Raw genomic sequence first — 17,746 nt, 5'->3', positions numbered from 1 at the left:
GAATTGCAATTCAGGACAGGCAAACTATGGTGAACATAGGCGAGTCCAAAGAGACAAAGGGAAGGTCAGCTTTTAGTAGGTTTTAGAAGAAAATGGCAGAGGGTTGTTTTGAACAAAAGTTCGTTGGAGGAGCGCCTGGATGGGTCAGTTGCTTAAGCGTCTGACTTCAGCTTAGGTCATGATCTCTTGGTTCGTGGGTTCAAGCCCCACGTAGGGTTCTGTGCTGACAGCTTGGAGCCTGCTTGGGATTCTCTCTCTCTCCTTCTCTCTTTCTCTGCCCCTCCCCCACTTGCATTTTTTCTCTCTGTCTCTCAAAATAAATAAATAAACAACAAAAAAAAGAGTTCATTGGAGAAGAACAAGAGTTTGGGGTTGTGGAAATTTCTCACCAGCTGTAAGCAGTGATTAGTGCTTTGTTGCTGGGGCTGGGAGGGAAATTCCTTCTTTTTCTTAAAAGCAAGAGATAAATACCTCTGTGAAAAATGTCCTCCCTTGTCAAGAGAATTCTTGTCTTCCTTCTCCCTGCTGCAAGGAGGGGTACAGGTGCGAGAGCTCCCCTGTCAGGGCTTTGAGACTCCATTTGAAATGAGGTTTCCTTTACTCATTCTTACACCTCAAACTTCCTAGAATAATTTAGATAGGGGACCTGCTCCAGGAAGGGAGCTATCACCACAGACAACTAACTACATTATAATATGAACTAGGTGTGGTAGGCGGGGGGAGGGGGGGAGCTAGCCAAGTCAGTTTGCTAAAATTCCTCTTTGGGTCTCATTGTTTCTGTAAGGCCCAGAAAACATCTGTTCACCAGACGTGCACCCGGTTTCACCTCCCTCTGAATCACTTCCTTTCTTTTGAAGTACCAGACCCTTACTCCCTTCTCCTTAGTTCAGGATGACATATATACCTCATTTTGCCTGTCTTTGGAATCTCTTATGTTTTGGATTCCCTGTGCGTATGTAATTAAACTTGCTTTCTCCTATTAATCTGACTTACATTGTTTTAATTATTTAACCAGCCAAAATAGCTAAGAGGGTGAGGGGGGAAATTTCCCCCTTCCTGACAGCTACTCACTCACTTCAGACATTACCAAGGTCTCATTTCGTTCCTACTCTAAGGTTGTAGGATACAACACCAGGCATGCACAGTCATGGCCAAATATGTAAAACTGAATTTAAAGTGTGTTTAGTTACGTTTCAGAGGGAGACAGGCCTGGTTTAACCTCTGATATAATTTCATTTTTAAAATTTTGCAATAATGGGGCTGGCCATTTTCCTAATACTAGTCACTGCCACCTAAAAACATTTGTTGAGTTAGATACCAGTGACTCTGTATGAAATGAACTGCTCTCCGGGAGTAAAAAATTTCCTGTACCCTTCAAGCTTCTTTTATCTGGTCTAAGGGTTAAGTTAACATGAGGCAGATTAACAGAAGAGGGAAAAAAAACCCCAAAAACCCCAAAATTTAATTATGTGCACACACAGGCCCAATAATGAAATTCAGACCTAAGGCAATGACAAGGCAGGCAGTTTTTAAACTTTTTCATCAAAGAGACAATAAACTTGTGAGGAGTAGACAGGAAAAAGAAAACTTATGTTCAGGAGCTTCAATTAGTAAGAAATTCTAAACAGCATGTGGGCTGAGGTAGTAAATTAGTCAAAAGTAACAGAGTTTGTTTATATGGCCTTCTTGGCTTTAAATTCCCTGTTTCTGCTGATAAGGATTCCCTATCTCTCTACCTCCTGGCACAGGGAGGGTGCCTTCCACATGGGAGATTTATTTCCCCTTTTCGCAGGACAGAGTTAGGTCAGAGTGTCCTTGCACTGGCTGTTTCTTCAGCAGCTTTAATGCAAAGTCATCAGGAAGCCATGGTGGCCCCTTTTGGGGTGACCTGCCCTGGGCCCCTACATTGCCAACTAAAGAAATTGTTTAGGTACTGAGGGTGTTATAATAAGATATAAAATCCAGTCCCCAGCTTCAAGATGCTCAAATCTAGATAAGGGATAAAATATGCAAAGGAAAAGCTAAGTAACCACCAGGAAATGTTCAGTGAGTAGCTCCAAAGGTGTTACTAGTCAGAAGAGGATGACATCTCTAGGGGCTCCAATCATGGAGACAGACTAACAAAGGAGGTAGGAATGGAACTGACCTGGGTACCCATAAAGGATGGGTAGGATTTGGCTAAGTTAAGGGAAGATGGAGAGCATTTCTTACCAGATCAGGAGGCAGACTGCAAGATAAACACAAACATGGCATACTAGAGTCACTGAGTGGCCCGATACGGTGTGATTTCTTCTCTGCTGTGCCAATCCTTCTCTGCTGTTGGTTTTGTCCCCAGTCTGCATACTCAGCCACATCCAGCTCCTTCTGTGATCCAGACCTAAGGCAGAGGTGGCAGGGAGGGCGGGATGGATATTAGCAACCTCCCAAGCCTGGAGATCAGGAATTAGTCTTGCTAATATATACCTACTACCATGCTAATGTGTTTTAGTGATTTATAATAAGAACAATAGATTTGGTCTTCACCCCAAAGTGTCTGGCACAGAACTTCTCAAATCTTGGGACTTTCCTGTGCTGATTTCTTTGTCATGTTAAGGAAGTGACTTTTGGAAAGAACCTAGGGATGGGGTCTGGTTGCCAAGGGAACCAACCTAGTGACTAAAGGATTGGAACTTTCAGTCCCCTCCCCCTTCCATTTGGTTTCTCTGTAAGAACCCAACTGGCATCATGGGCCAAAAGGAACTAAGACAAAAATACACAGAAGGGAAAATCCTGGGATTCTTTTCTATGAATGTTTTACACACACACACACACACACACACACACACACACACACACACAATGCCTCAAGGGGAAAAAAAGGTACATGATAGGAGGATTCAGGCTTCCAGCCTCTTCCACCCCTCCTTTCCCAACTTAATCTTTCCACAGACTACAATAGCATAAATTCAGCCACTCGGGTGGATAGAGCACGGTAATGGTGATGTAAACTGAAGGTAAGGCTGCTGAAATCTACCCGCTTCCTCATGAAACATAGTGGATTTTACATCTAATAGCCTTGTTCTGGTTTGCATCTTAACCTCTTAGACTGCAGGAGACCTTTGCTCAGGAACAGCCACATCACTCTTGATAGCATCTTGGACCTTGGTTCCTGGATGCCATTCACATCTCAGATTGCTCAACTGCTACTTATTCAAATCTCTCTCAGACTTGGCATTCCACACCCATAATGTAGCTCAATCTCCTCTTGACTCCCAGCCAAGTGATGCTCCCAATACTGTCCTCTCTGGCAGAGAGTAAGGTTTATGCTGTTATTCATCCAAATTTATGATACAAAGTATGATTCATGCCTAACTGGTTAATAAGTATTCAGAGAGAGGAGGCAAGGTTAAGAGACTGGGCTGATACTACAAAGAGATACTGCTGAGTTTTCCCTTTTCTGTAGTCCATTCTTTACTTACGGAACTTTGTTGAACTAAGCATATGAATTTTGTCTAATCCTTTCTTTGGGAAGTATTTTACTTTTCATACGTCATAGAAACCGAGAGTCAGAAGAAATCTTAGATCTCATATAGTTCAATTTTCTATGGAATTCAGGAATCCTATCCACAGCACACCTCGTCCAATACAGGTACCATCTGTTGTCTAGATATGTCGCATAGTGGCCCATTCAACTGTTGACCACCTCTAATAAGAAATCTACCACTTGTTAGGCCAAGAGTAGTTGGTATACTCCATTGTGTGCTGCCCTTTCAGGGCATTCTCAGAGCACCCTCCGGGGAGGAGCTCTACAATTAGGAATTCAGTCTGAGAGAGGTTGGAGGAACTCCAGGGCAATCCAAGCAGGCTTCAATAGGCAAGATGGGATCAAATCTAAGATAACATGAGAACAAGATATAACTCTGAGGAAAGACATGAGTTGATAATAATGGCTTTGGGTAACATTTCCTGGGTATAGTACTGATTACTATAGATCAGAGGTCAGGCACTATTTAAGCACTTCATATTTATCAGCCATTTATTTCTCACAACAATTTCATGAATATTGTCTTCATATTCCAGTTGCAGAAACTGAGGTACGCTGTAACTAGTCCAAAGTCATGCAGCTGAAAGAGCTAGAATTTGAATCCAGGCCAATGGGATCTGGAGCCTGGACCCTAACCACTATATAAACTACCTTAATAACTGTAACTAAGAATGCCTAAACCATGTGCCAGCCATCATTCACTCATTTATTCCTCGTAATAACAATCCTATGAAGCATATGCTATCATAAAACAGCTAAGTAACTTGCCCAAGGGTGTGCAGTTAGTGAGTACTGACGTTGGGATTCAAATCCAGGTAGGCTGGCTCTAGATCTGCTTTTCTCCACTCCTCTAAACCCTCTTGATGCGACGCTCCATGTAGATGGTGACAGGGTCAGGTACAGAGCTTTGCCATGGGCAGGGAAGGCAAATGACAAAGTGGGCAAGAGCAGAATAGGTGCCAGGTGGTAACAATGTGGAGGGAAATTAGATACTGACTGTGATCCGGGATGCCCAGAGGACTCTCAACACAGTCCTTCTTGCCAAGGACATAGAGAAGCCAAATCATCTCTAAATAGAAAAAGCCTATATACAATCAGAAAGAATGCCCCCTTACAGAAGTACATTCAGGAAGCTGCCTCCGTGCAGAGAAGGAAGTTACTGTTCCAATCTGGCAGAAGACAAGCTCCAACACACACTGGATAATGGGGAAATGAGGCCTAATATAATCTGCCATTTTCTGGTTTCAGGAAGGGGGTGGGACATTTGCAGATATCTGAATGTTTACTGTGAACATCGGGAATGAAGGTATGACTGGGACAAGTAAAGAAAGGTCCATTTAAAATTCTACCCGTTGGATTCCCTTTCTAAACAGCTTTGCCATGAGCTATTTAGAAACTTTCATGGTACATGAAGGTATTTAAAAAATGCCTCTGAGTATTGAATAATAAGTCGTGCGGAATGTTAAGCAGTGAAATTTGTTTTTTGTTTTTTCCAGAAATCCATAAAATAAACTTCTTAATTAAGACTGAAGTCCTTTGGAGTCCATATTTGGTTATTTGTTTGTTCATTCAGAGAACACAGCTCTATAATTTGAAATATTATCTAAATCAATGGTTAGAAAATCATATTTGCAGGGAAATTTGCAATTCTAAAAAACAGATTCATTTACAAAGCAAGTAATTATTTAAAATATTAAATAGTAATTCGATGCTTGTTAGCTGCAGTCATTCAGGAAATAGCAATACATTTTCAGACTTGCCCTCATGGAGCTTACCTTCTAGTGGGGAGGGAGAAAATAACCAGAAAAAAAAAAGTAAAATATAGGACATTTTAGACAGTGGTAAGCTCTAAGAAGAAAAATTAAGTAGGGAAGAGGACAGAGGAGGATGAGGGGGAGGAGGAAGAGGAGGAGGAGGGTGGTGACATGTGGCAATTTATATAGCATGGCCAAAAACGATATTAAAATGCACACAGTATTTCTTAAAGTTTAGGATTACATAGTATTTCTTTTTTTTATAATTTTTTTAATGTTTTTATTTATTTTTGACAGAAGGACAGAACATGAGCAGGGGAAGGGGCAGAGAGAGAGGGAGACACAGAATCCAAAGTGGGCACTGGGCTGTCAGCACAGAGCCCAACGCGGGGCTTGAACTCACAGACAGAGAGATCATGACCTGAGCTGAAGTCAGATGCTCAACCGACTGAGCCACCCAGGCGCCTCAGGATTACACAGTATTTCACCTGTACTGAGAGGTAATCTGATGTATATCTGAGGCATAGATCTGATATACACCACCAAAATAACGTTAAGAGGCAAGAGAAGATGTCCAGGGTTTTAGGCTTCTAGATAGCAGGACCTTTCAAGATTAAACCCATAGTGAGACACCTCGGATTTAAATTTCACTTTAATAATGAATATTTGGAGTCTTTCTATTTGTTTTATTGCAAAATTAGTTTCCTAAACTAGCAGCAGGGCTAACATTTTCTCTAGAAGACTCTCAAGGCTACGAACGCGTGCTCTTGAGAGCAGGAACTATGTTTCTTTTTTGTTTTTAATTCCCCAGGGCACCACAGTGTCTGGAACATACCGTTCAAAACAAGTTCGGTACCTGGAACCCACTGAACCCACTGAATGTGCATGTCCAATAAGTGCTAACTACAGGAGGTGGTCCAAGGGAGAATGCCGAGTCACGAGGTCTGCTCAGGCACAGCACCTGCCACCAGCCTCAGTCATCAGCAGGCTGTGTGTGTGTGTGGTGGTTTTGGGGGGGCGGGGGGCGGTTCCAACTTCACAAGGGCAGATTTCTGACGAAATCTCTTACTTGGATTGAAACCCTTTCTGGTGTTTTCCCTCTGCCGAGGTGGCACGAACATCTGAAACGTGGTCCTGTCTGCTCTAAAGGAAGGGTCCGATCTTGACAGCTGTGCTGGGGCGAGGCCAAATTCGTCCTCTGACTGTGGACCTGGCCGTAGGGGAGCCCCTCTTCGTCTGCCTCTTTGTCTCCGGCGTTTCTGCCTACCCCTTGCTCCCAGTCCCGAGTGGCCGAGTTGCCCAGGCCGCCTCTCACCCTCCCGCCCACTCTTTGCACCTCCTCCCCACCTCCTTCCTCCCTCTCCCCAGTCTGTTACTCGGGGTTACAGCATCCTTCCGGGGAGGAGGACGCCCAGCCTACCTTCCAGCCCCGCCTTCCGGCTTTCCTCCGGGCAAATTTGCTCCCGCCTCCTCCCTCACGGAAGCTCCCCGATTGGCTTACGCGCCGGGAGGAGACTCCCACTGATTGGTCAGTAGCCGTCACCCGCGGTGACATGACGTTGTTGGGGCGGGGCCTGGTGCAGGGTGCCGCGGGCCTGGAGGCGCTCGAGTACATCTGCTTCGCCTGCGGACTCCGACTGCTCGGGCTGAGGTTCGCGGCTCACACTCGGGCTCACTCTGCCGGGGAAAGGGTCGCATGAGCGGTGGGCCAAGGGGTTGGGGTTGGGGTGCAGGGAGGGCCTCGGGTCCTGGGCCCGGGGTGCGGAGGGGGGAGGAGGGCCGGGGGCTCGAGGCGGCGCGGGGGACCCCAGGGACATGGTGAAGCTGAACGATGAGGAGGGGGCAGCGATGGCGCCCGGGCACCAGCCCACGAATGGATACCTCCTGGTGCCGGGAGGCGAGCCTCCCGGAAAGGTGAGCGCCGAGCTGCAGAACGGGCCCAAAGCCGGCTGCCTGACCCTGAATGGAGTGTCTCGGGACAGCCTCGCTGCCGCGGCGGAAGCCCTATGCAGGCCGCAGACTCCGTTGGCTCCAGAGGAGGAGACCCAGACTCGGCTGCTGCCCACGAGCCCCGGGGAAGAGACCCCGGGGACCGAGGGCTCCCCGGCGCCCCAGACCGCGCTGTCTGCGCGGCGCTTTGTGGTGCTCCTGATCTTCAGCCTGTACTCGCTGGTGAACGCCTTTCAGTGGATCCAGTACAGTGTCATCAGCAACGTCTTCGAGGGCTTCTACGGCGTCTCCTCCCTGCACATTGACTGGCTGTCCATGGTGTACATGCTGGCCTACGTGCCCCTCATCTTCCCGGCCACGTGGCTGCTGGACACCAGAGGCCTACGGCTCACCGCCTTGCTGGGCTCAGGCCTCAACTGCCTGGGCGCCTGGGTCAAGTGCGCCAGCGTGCAGCAGCATCTCTTCTGGGTCACCATGCTGGGCCAGTGCCTCTGCTCCGTGGCCCAGGTGTTCATTCTCGGCTTGCCCTCCCGCATCGCCTCAGTGTGGTTTGGGCCCAAGGAGGTATCCACGGCTTGTGCCACCGCCGTGCTAGGCAATCAGGTAAGGACTAGGGTGATAGATGAAAATCGGATCCTGAAAGAACAACATAAAGTACTAGGCTGTATGAGCTGAGCATATGGATGGACCCTCAGGAGGCAGTTGTGTATAAATGAAGGAAAGGAGATGTGTAGTCATAAGATAGGAGGCAGTCTTGGATTAAAGAGGACGTTCGATTTATTTGTAAGGACAGAACTTTGAAAAGCGGTTTAAAGTGACCGCCTTATCATCTTGCTGTGAGAATGACCTATAAAATAATGAACTGAACTGGCCCATATAACCCTAACATCATAGAAAACTTGTCAGCGTAGTAAGGAATGAGACTTAGGCAGCGGGCAGTGTAGTAAGGAATGAGACTCACCCCCAGTGTTTTCTTTGTAAAAGGAAGGTGTTGGATTCTGGGAAGTTTGTTCTCATTTTGAGTGAGCAGCTCCTGTTTTATTTTCATTCATTCATTCATTCATTCATTTTAAAAGTTTATTTATCTTTTTTAGTAATCTCTACACCCAACGGGGGCCGGAACTCATGACTCCGAGATCGAGAGTTGCATGCTCTTCCCACAAAGCCAGCCAGGCGCCCCTCCTGTTTAATTTTATATATTAGCAGTCAGCAGAGTGCCTGGCACATGACACTTATAAATGACAGCTAAATAAATGTTCTGGTGGTAAAGACCTCACAACATTCCTGAATCCACTTAGCGATTGTTAACAGTAAGAAAATGCAAGACAGATCACAGATCATGGAACCCGTTGTAAAAGGGTGGCTTATTTTGTCAATTGTTCCTTAAAGTGCTTCCTAGTCCTTCTAACACAATAGGTTCAAATTCCAGCAGCATTCCAGTAGCATTACTAAGTGGAATGGTGTGTGTGTGTGTGTGTGTGTGTGTGTGTGTGTGTTGTAGTTGAAGACTGTTTCTTTTATTGTTAATACATTTTGCAAGTGGAGTTCTGTGATACTTTCTGTACATTGTATTGAGTGTTCATTCAGCTTGAGTAGAACGTAGTTAAAAGTCTGTAAACCAAGAACTTCACGCAGTAAGATTTAGCTAAAAATCTATAAAAAGACTAGCTCTACATGCTTCCTACTTTTTCTTTATTTTCTTTGTCTAAAAGTACAGAAGAAAGGGTAGCTTGAACTGTAGTTGTTGTGTATTCAAAATAATTTATATAACTGATATTTTAGTTGATTGCTTTCATGTGTTTAGATAGGAACTGTTTTCTTAAAGTATTTTTCATTTACAAAATTATATTCAATATTAATACTTCATTGAGCATGACAGAAATATTAACTCCATATCTATGGATTATCTGTTTATAAACAATAAATGGAAATGTTTTCCCATAGGCAGATTTTCCCTCTAACATTTAGCACACCTCTGCCTTCTTCCTATAAGGAAGGTGTTCTCGTCCCTCCTGTGGCTCTAGTAGCTGTGAACTTGCTCATGGCCCCCATCTTCAGCCTAAATTGTGGAGTGATCATTCATAATAATATTCAACATTATTGAATAAGAACCTGGCACCATGCTAAGTATTTTACATGCATTGTGTCCTTGAATTTAATAATGTTAAGGTAGGAACCATTAGTCTCACCATTTTATAGATAAAGAAACTGAGACTTGAAGGGGTAAAATTATTTTCCAAAAGTCACACAGCTAATTGGTGGCAGCATTTATACCTAAGTCCATCTGATTCCAGCATCCTAACTTTTCATTCTCCCATCTCTACTGCCAGGTCTGTAACCTGAGAGACCCTTCAAAAAAAAAAAATCCTTATTTATTTATTTTTGAGAGAGAGAGCACAAGTAGGGGAGGGGCGGAGAGAGAGAGGGAGACACAGAATCCTAAGCATGCTCCAGGCTCTGAGCTGTTGGCACAAAGCCCGATGCAGGGCTTGAACTCATGAGCTGTGAGATCATGACCTGAGCCAAAATCGGATGCTTAAACTAGTCTAAGGTGCCCCTTGAGAGACTCTTTTTATTTTGTATTTTTATTTAAAAAAAAAAAATTAAGTTTATTTATTTATTTTTGAGAGTGGGGGCAGAGAGAGAGGGAGAGAGCAAGAATCCCAAGCAGGCTCCGCACTGTCAGCACAGAGCCCGATGTGGGGCTCGAACTCACAAACCGGGAGATCATGACCTGAGCCAAAAACAGGAGTCGGACACTTAACCGACCAAGCCCCCCAGGCACCCCAAGAGACCCTTTTTAAAACATAGATCAGGGGTGCCTGGGCGGCTCAGTCGGTTGGGCATCTGACTTTGGCTCAGGTCATGATCTTGTGGTTTGTAGGTTCAAGCCCCACACCTGGCTCTGTGCTGATACCTCAGAGTCTGGAGCCTGCTTCGGATTCTGTGTCTCCCTCTCTCTCTGTGCTCCAACCCCTCTCGTGCTCTGTCTCTCTCTGTCTCTCAAAGATGAATAAATGTTAAAAAAAAAAAATTAAAAAAAAAGAACATAGATCAGATCCTGTCATTGCTCTGCTTTGAACTTGCCAGTGATTTCCCATAATACCTAAAATCTAAACTCTACTCGAAAATGTCTTCTTCTGTTCCTTAAACAACACTAATTTTGGATTTTGTGTAAGGGCCTTTGCAGAAACATTCTCTCTGCCTGGAATGTTCTTCCTCTTAGGGTCACATTATTACATCCTTACTCTCACTTAACTTTCAGTTTAAATTCATTTTAAATATCATTTAGTGGCGTTTCTTGAAGATCCCCTTTAGAGTTGCCCAGTCACTCATTACATCATTATACTGTCTCCATATAGCGCTTATCACATCTGATATATTTATATGTTTATGTAATCATTGTTATTATTCATTTCCCAAACCCGCCATTAGATTCTAAGTGTCATGAAAATAGGCGTGTGGTCTGAACGCATACAGTTGTATCTCCAGCCTTTAATGCAGTTCCTGGCACATTGTCGATTTTCTATAAAATTTTGTTGAATAAATGAATGAGCTTCAGACTCATATAGATACTGTGGGGCCGAATATTTCCATATGATTCCACCCATCAAAATTTACCTTGTCTTTTAGTTCATTTCTCTTCCCTTCTACTGCTACTGTCTTAGCTTTGGCCACCTGCAGCCCTTACCTAGAGCTTGCTGACTGATTTTCCTATCTGCAACCCTTGCTCTTTTCCTGCTACTCTGCACATTTATCCCCTGTGGTCTTCATAACGTGCACATCTGTTCAGGGTACTCCCTTGCCCTCTGCAGTGGCTTCCTTTGCCTTTAGGATAAAATTCAAGCTCTGTAATGTGACAATGTGAGACCCTCCGGATCTGCCTCCTGCCAGCTCCTCTGCTTCGCCTCTGCACACCCACCATTCCTCACATCCACATTCCGTCACTGCTCTGAGGGGAATTGTCCACAACTTGCAGCCTCTCACAAGGTCATGGTCTTTTCCTTCCTCTGTACATGATGGCCCCTTGGCTGGGAACACTCCGGTTTCACTTGGCTAATTCCAATTTCTTCTTCAGATCTTAGCTCCTGCAGAAATCTTTCCTGAACCCCAAGTATATACAAGGTGCTCCTTCAAAGCAGTGTCTTAGCTAGAGTGTATACCCCAGCTTGTATACCCAAACTGTATACCCCAGTTTGCCTGGGATGGTCCAGGTATACAGTTGTTCATTAGGCTAATTACTCATGTAGTCCCTTTCACTCTGAATAGTGTTCTTGTTCAGATGATAGATCACATGATCATCCAGGTTTAGCACCCTCTACCTCTCCATCACTGTACTTACCACATTCTATTGTAATTGTTTAATGTCTCTATCGAGCTTTTTGTAAGGGAGCAAATGAAGTATTTGGTGACTATTAGTGTCTGCCTCAGGTGCCTTTTGGAAACCTGTCTTCGGCCCTTCCTCCTCACCTTCATCCCTGAAAGAATCTATCTTTCTCTATTGAGCTCCCCCTTAATACTTTGATTTTATTTGTTTTATTGTGATTATCATATTCAACCTTACGTTTTTCTTACTGAAGTGAAATTCACATTACATAAAATTAACCATCTTAAATTATAGCTCAGTGGTATTTAGTACATTCCTAGTGTTGTATAACCATCACCTCCCTCTAGTTCCAAAACATTTTTATCTCCCCTCAAAGAAGACCCAATACCCACTTAGCAGTCACTCCTCCCTCCCTGCTGCTTCTTTCCCCTGGTAACCACTAATTTGCTTTTTCTCTCTATAGATTCACCTGTCCTAGACATAGCATGTAAATGGAATCATACAATATGTGACCTTTTATTTCTGGCTTCTTTCACTTAGGATGTTTTCAAAGTTCATCCATATTGTAGCATATATTAGTACTTCATTCTTTTTATGGCCAAATAATCTTTCACTGTATGGACATACCACATTTTGTTTATCCATTCATCTGCTGATAGACATATGGGTTGTTTCCACCTTCTGACTATTGCAGTAGGGTGCTATGAATATTCATGTATAATATTTGATATTTGTTTGAATACCTGTTTTCAGTTTTTTCCACACTGGCGGCACTATTTTACAATCCTACTAACAGTGTACAAGGGTTGTAATTTTTCCATGTCTTGCCAATGTTTGTTATTTTCCAATTTTTTGTTTGTTTGTTTATTACAGCCATCCTTGTGGGTAAGAAATGGTATCTCGTTATGGTGTTGATTTGCATTTCCCTACTAATTAACTTACGTTGAACATTTTTCTTCCCATGTTTTGAACATTTATATAGATCTTCTTTGGAAAAATGTGTATTCAAGTCCTTTGCCCATTTTTGAATTGGTTATCTGCCTTTTTGTTGTCGAGTTGTGAGAGTTCTCTATGTATTCTGGATAGTAGACCCTTCTTAGGTATACGATTTGCAAATATTTTCTCCCATTCTATACATCATCTTTTCTCAGCCTTATGCTGCATATTCTTATTCCCCTTTTTGATTGTAAGCATCTAACGGGTAAGGACTGTACCTTATACATCTTTACAGCAGACTCATTCAGATAGTAGGAGTTTGTTGAATAGGAAAGACGTTTGTCAGCACTTACCCTTTAACATTAGAACATGGTGCTTTAGGGTTTACACCTTACACCTCAAATACTGGGTGTCTTCTCTATGTTGTAATAATTGCCAGTTTGTCCTTTTTTTCTCTTATACTAATGGCTATTAACAGGGTTATTTATTTTACAGCTTGGAGCTGCCATTGGCTTTTTGCTGCCACCAGTTTTAGTGCCCAACACGCAGAATAACACAGATCTTCTGGCCTGTAATATCAGCACCATGTTTTATGGAACATCATCTGTTGCCACGTTTTTATGTTTTTTAACAGTAATTGGTGAGTGAATTTTTTCCCCTATTGCTTAAATAGATAAATGCATGACAAACACATGAAAATAAAAATAGCTAACCCTCAACATTTTTATGCTAATATCTCCAGTGCCATTTGCTTGTTTCATTCTTGCTGTTGCCCTTGTTCAGATAACGAATGCTACAACCCTAGGGATATGTTATGGTCGGCTACATCTATTTAAATATTGTAAAGGTTGAACACTAATTCATCTAATTTACCTCCCTACTAACTTTTCTTCCCTGATGACTGTTGTTGCAAACATATTAGCTGCCTCTTTGCATACTCCTCTACGTGTTCTGCATCTTATGCTAACATAGCCAGGAACAAGTTCTTCTCATGCTTTAAATGACGCAAATAGGCTACAACTTTTTTTTTTTTTTAACAATAAATCCCTCCAAGGATCCCCATTTTAACAATTAACTGGATCTGAAAATGTTGACCGGTGCACGATCCTGGGCAGCAGCAAGCTGTTCAGCAGAATCTCAGACCGGCAACTGTCTGCTTGTTAGGCCACTCCAGCAAAGCCCTGCTGCCTCCAGTCGTCACTGAGTCCTCTCGTCTGGGCCTGTCTCTTGAAGCAGTCAGTCAAAATCAGCTGCAAGCAGCCATCAGCAGTTTGGAAGAAGGTTTGGGAAGGTCTGCTTTTTAAAATTTATTTTTATTTTTTTTAATTAAACTTTTAAATTTTAATTTAATATTTTTTAGAGAGAGAGAGGGAAAGAGAATGAGCAGGGGAGGGGCAGAGAGAGAGAGAGAGAGAGAGAGAGGGAGAGAGAGAGAGAGAGAGAGGGAGAGAGAATCCCAAGCAGGCTCCACACTCAGCATGGAGCCCAATGCAGGGCTTGATCCCACGACCCTTGGATCATGACCTGAGCCGAAATCAAGAGTCAATGCTTAACCGGCTGAGCCACCCAGGTGCTCCTAAAGTTTATTTTTAATGGGAAACAATTTTGATTTCAGGCAAAAGGATAGGCTTTTTAAGTAATATGTTTGCTAATATAACTATAATATTGCCCTTTGGGCACTCAGTATTGTTTAAGACTCAGTATGTCTTAAATTGATTTGAAGAAGAAAGCAACTTTAAAGTAAAAAGGCCATCTTTTAATCATTAACATTTACATCAAGTTGCATTATAGCTGGAGTTTAAAAATTTATAGATTAATTTTTACCACGGCTATAATAGTAATGAAAAATTCAAATTTTGTGATCTCCAGATATGAAATCTTTAGTTTTCAAAGAAATGTAGGCTGAAGACAGTTTTGATAGAGACTGCCTCTATAGGTGAACTGCCCATATATTTAATCTCCCAAAGATAATGAACAAAATACTCTCTTGGTAGCATATAAAGTATGCTGACACGTCCCACCTACTTACAGTTGGTTTTTATGTTTCAATTAGGGAGTGACACATTTGCCCTGTACAGACTACTGAAAAAGGACAAATTATCCCTGTACTATTTTAGCAATTTAACAAAGATATAAACAAAATCTACAGTTGGCCCTCCAACAACATGGGTTTGAACTTCACAGGCCCACTTATACATGGGTTTTTTACAGTCCTGTAAATGTATTTTCTCTTCCTTATGATTTTCTTAGTAACATTTTCTTTTCTCTAGCTTGCTTTATTTTAAGAATACCAGGGGTGCCTGGGTGGCTCAGCTGGTTGAGCGTCCAGCTCTTGATGTTGGCTCAGGTCATGATCTCGTGGTCGTGCGATGGAGCCTTACATCGGGCTCTGCACTGAGCATGGAGCCTTCTTGGAACTCTCTCTCTCCCTCTGCCCCTCTCCCCTACTTGTTCTCTGGTCAACAGTAGGCTATTAGTTATTAAGTTTGGGGGGAGTCAGAAGTCATTCATGAATTTTCAACTGTGTAGGGGATTGGTGCCCCAAACCCCCACATTGTTCGGGGTTAACTGTTTATTTTTTAAAAGCAAACTCTTAAGTCTACTTTTCTGGTAGCTGTATTTGATTTGCTAAATGAAATGTAGTTTATATACATTGTGCATAAATAGATCCTCTGTTAGCACTAGGGATTATTAAAAATGTAAAACCCTCTTTCCTTTGATTGCTTGTGTTATCTTCACATCAGTTCTGGTTTTCCTTTTTCTATTGTCTTCAGTTGCTTGTCTCTTCGGAAGAAGTGAGAGAACAGGTTCTATATGTGATATCTATACATGTGAAATTATGTGTATGACGCATATATGTTTAAGCATATCTATATGAGATGCTACAAAGATAAGATACCTATTTGTCAAGGAAGGGGACAAAAAGGCAATAATAATAGGTGTGACCGTTGACATAGCACCCTGTGTTATTTGAGAAATTAAGAGACCTATTCATGTACATTATTGCTTATTTATGTACTCATGGTCTGAATAGACAGTGGAAATGGAGCAGGGAAAAAAGGACTCACTGTCAAATTTTGCTTGGTGACCTGTAATCTTAATGTTATGATGCCAAGCATAGTATAAAAGCAAGATAATTTACAGTTGTGACCTGAAAGTCTCAGGTTGAAATTGTGATATTTAAACAAAAAATGTACTTGTTTTTCTTATTCCCAAATATTTGTGATTGAGGGAGATATGGGCTATTTTTAAAATCCCTACTCAAATGTCCTTAATCACTAAGGGACAGTCCTACTTCCCTCGAAATTCTACCCATAAATACTTTGGAAGCCCAACCAAATCTGGCAAAGTAATTTGGCTTTGCTGATGCTTTTCAGCAACGTGTCATATACTAAATTGGTATTCAGCAGTCTTTCAAAAATGCTATCTTGAGGCTTCATGCCATGTAACCCTCCTGCCTTCTTCCCTCATGGAACTTACATGTGAATGTAATCCGTCTAGCATTTCTAGGAATTAACCAAGCCTTCCACTGAATTGCACACTAATACCTCATTCTTCACACCCCACATGATTATACCCTCTGACACGTGGTTGTTTGGTAAGTACTGAACATGTTTAAAGGCACGTTACATGCTGTATCCTTCAGTCTTCACAGCCGTATGAGGACGGTAGTATTATCATTCCCATTTTATAGATGAGGAAAGTGAGGCACAGAACGCAAGTGAATTTAACCTATCCATGGTCACAGTAAATACTGAAGGTGAAATTTGCACCCAGGTACCCTAAGTCCATATTTAAAATGTTATGTATAAAAATAGGTCATTTTAATTTTTATTTAGTTTTGTTTTTGCTCCACTTCAAATTGCTCTTGTATAAGCGGTGATGCTGTTGTATTTGAAAGCTGTTCTTGTGCAGCACAGCAGTAAACTATATCACTTCACTCAAGCGTGCATGTTAAAATGCTTACCATCCTGATTCACTAACATGAGTGAATGAGAGAAACCAAAAGTAATGGCAATCAGCATATTTAATGTTACGGCACTTAAACACATGAATAAAGAACATGTTTGCGTAATTTTACTTTTGATTCTTATGTTCAGGATATTTATATATAGGCTGCTATTGTAAACTTTTAACAGAAATATGTTTCACCCAGGCTATGAGAATTTCAAGCCCTGAGATAAAGTCTCTGACTTCTTAAAAATAAATATTCCTCAAAAAGACGATGTATTTTGTGTAGCATTCAATAATTACAAAATTAGTTTGCAAATGTCACATAATCCTCATAACAGCTTGTTGTTATTTCCATTTTATGAATGAGAAATCTATAGTTGAGAGACAGGAATTGACTTCTTCAGAGTTATACAAAATATGAGGCAGAGCCAGTATTCAAACCTTTACATGTCTTATAATAAGTTAATATGTGTAATGTCTGCTTGAATCAAACAAGGACAAATAATGAAATCAAAAGGTAATGTTACCTAATTCCAAAAAGTAGAAGTACTCCTAAACACAATAGATATGCTTATTCATCATGGGAGAAAAAGTTTGACTGTGGTGCCCCCCAAATCCTTTGGCTACTTTGGAAAATAACTGCTTTAATAGTTTATTACTATCACTATTATTTATTATTATTATTAATTATTATTATTATTTTGTAAGCTCTGTGCCCAGTGTGGGGCTTGAACTCACGACCCTAAGATCAAGAGTCGCATGTTCTACCAACTGAGCCAGCCAGGTGCCCCGATAGTTAATCATTTTATTGGCTCACACTTTTGGTGGGAGAAGAAAGTAGAAGACTATTGCTTTTTAGTTTTCAAGGGAGAAAGAAAGCCATATTTCATCATTAAAGAATCACTGCCAAGTGAACAGGGGCAGAGACCCTGTTTTCTGTTCCTCTGTTTCCCTTTCTTCGTATAGAATTAAACCTGACTTTAGTATATTGTGTAGCTAATACAGGCCTGATTTTATCCAACAGGGCAGTTAATTACCTGAAACTAAACGATAACACGTGTATTCAGGAAATAAATTTAGTAGCGTTGAAGATTAATAAGAATTGTTTTCATTTTGAATTGGAGTTCAAAGCTGAGCCTTTTATACTTACTTTACCAGAGTAAATAAAAAAGTAAGAGGCTTAAGACTCACTCAATCCCCATGACTCCTTGTAAGCATGGTTTTTACATTCTGAAGCTTTGTTTTACAACTGTGTGAGTTGTGTATTACCAATATTAATGAAAAGAGATATCTCCTATCTTA

At 42.0% G+C, this 17,746-nt stretch overlaps 2 protein-coding genes across 5 annotated transcripts in view; one reads left to right on the top strand and one right to left on the bottom strand.

Annotated features, from left to right (window-relative positions):
- The window catches only part of SPATA45 (spermatogenesis associated 45), a 30,380-nt gene extending 23,635 nt beyond the window's left edge, over positions 1 to 6,745 (bottom strand). For 2 of the 4 annotated variants that reach the window (XM_042925979.1, XM_042925978.1), the window contains exons 1-2: positions 2,524 to 2,625; positions 2,212 to 2,377 (exon numbers count right to left, since the gene is read on the bottom strand). The gene's annotated coding sequence lies outside the window, so the exon portion shown is untranslated. Of the gene's footprint in view, positions 1 to 2,211; positions 2,378 to 2,523; positions 2,626 to 6,346; positions 6,563 to 6,697 lie in introns of those variants that run through there. The other 2 variants (XM_042925981.1, XM_042925980.1) reach the window with 2 other exon arrangements.
- A 336-nt stretch (positions 6,746 to 7,081) lies between these two features.
- FLVCR1 (FLVCR heme transporter 1) overlaps positions 7,082 to 17,746 on the top strand; it is a 36,319-nt gene continuing 25,654 nt past the window's right edge. The window contains exons 1-2 of the mRNA XM_042925756.1: positions 7,082 to 7,830; positions 12,986 to 13,130. Of these exons, the coding sequence (XP_042781690.1) occupies positions 7,093 to 7,830; positions 12,986 to 13,130 (883 nt within the window). The 5' untranslated portion in view covers positions 7,082 to 7,092. The remainder of the gene's footprint in view (positions 7,831 to 12,985; positions 13,131 to 17,746) is intronic.

This window comes from Panthera leo, chromosome F3 (assembly GCF_018350215.1).
Source record: "Panthera leo isolate Ple1 chromosome F3, P.leo_Ple1_pat1.1, whole genome shotgun sequence".
NCBI lineage: Eukaryota > Metazoa > Chordata > Mammalia > Carnivora > Felidae > Panthera > Panthera leo.
The sequence above is the reverse complement of the archived record's forward strand: the minus strand, read 5'-3'. Positions and strand labels throughout refer to the sequence as shown.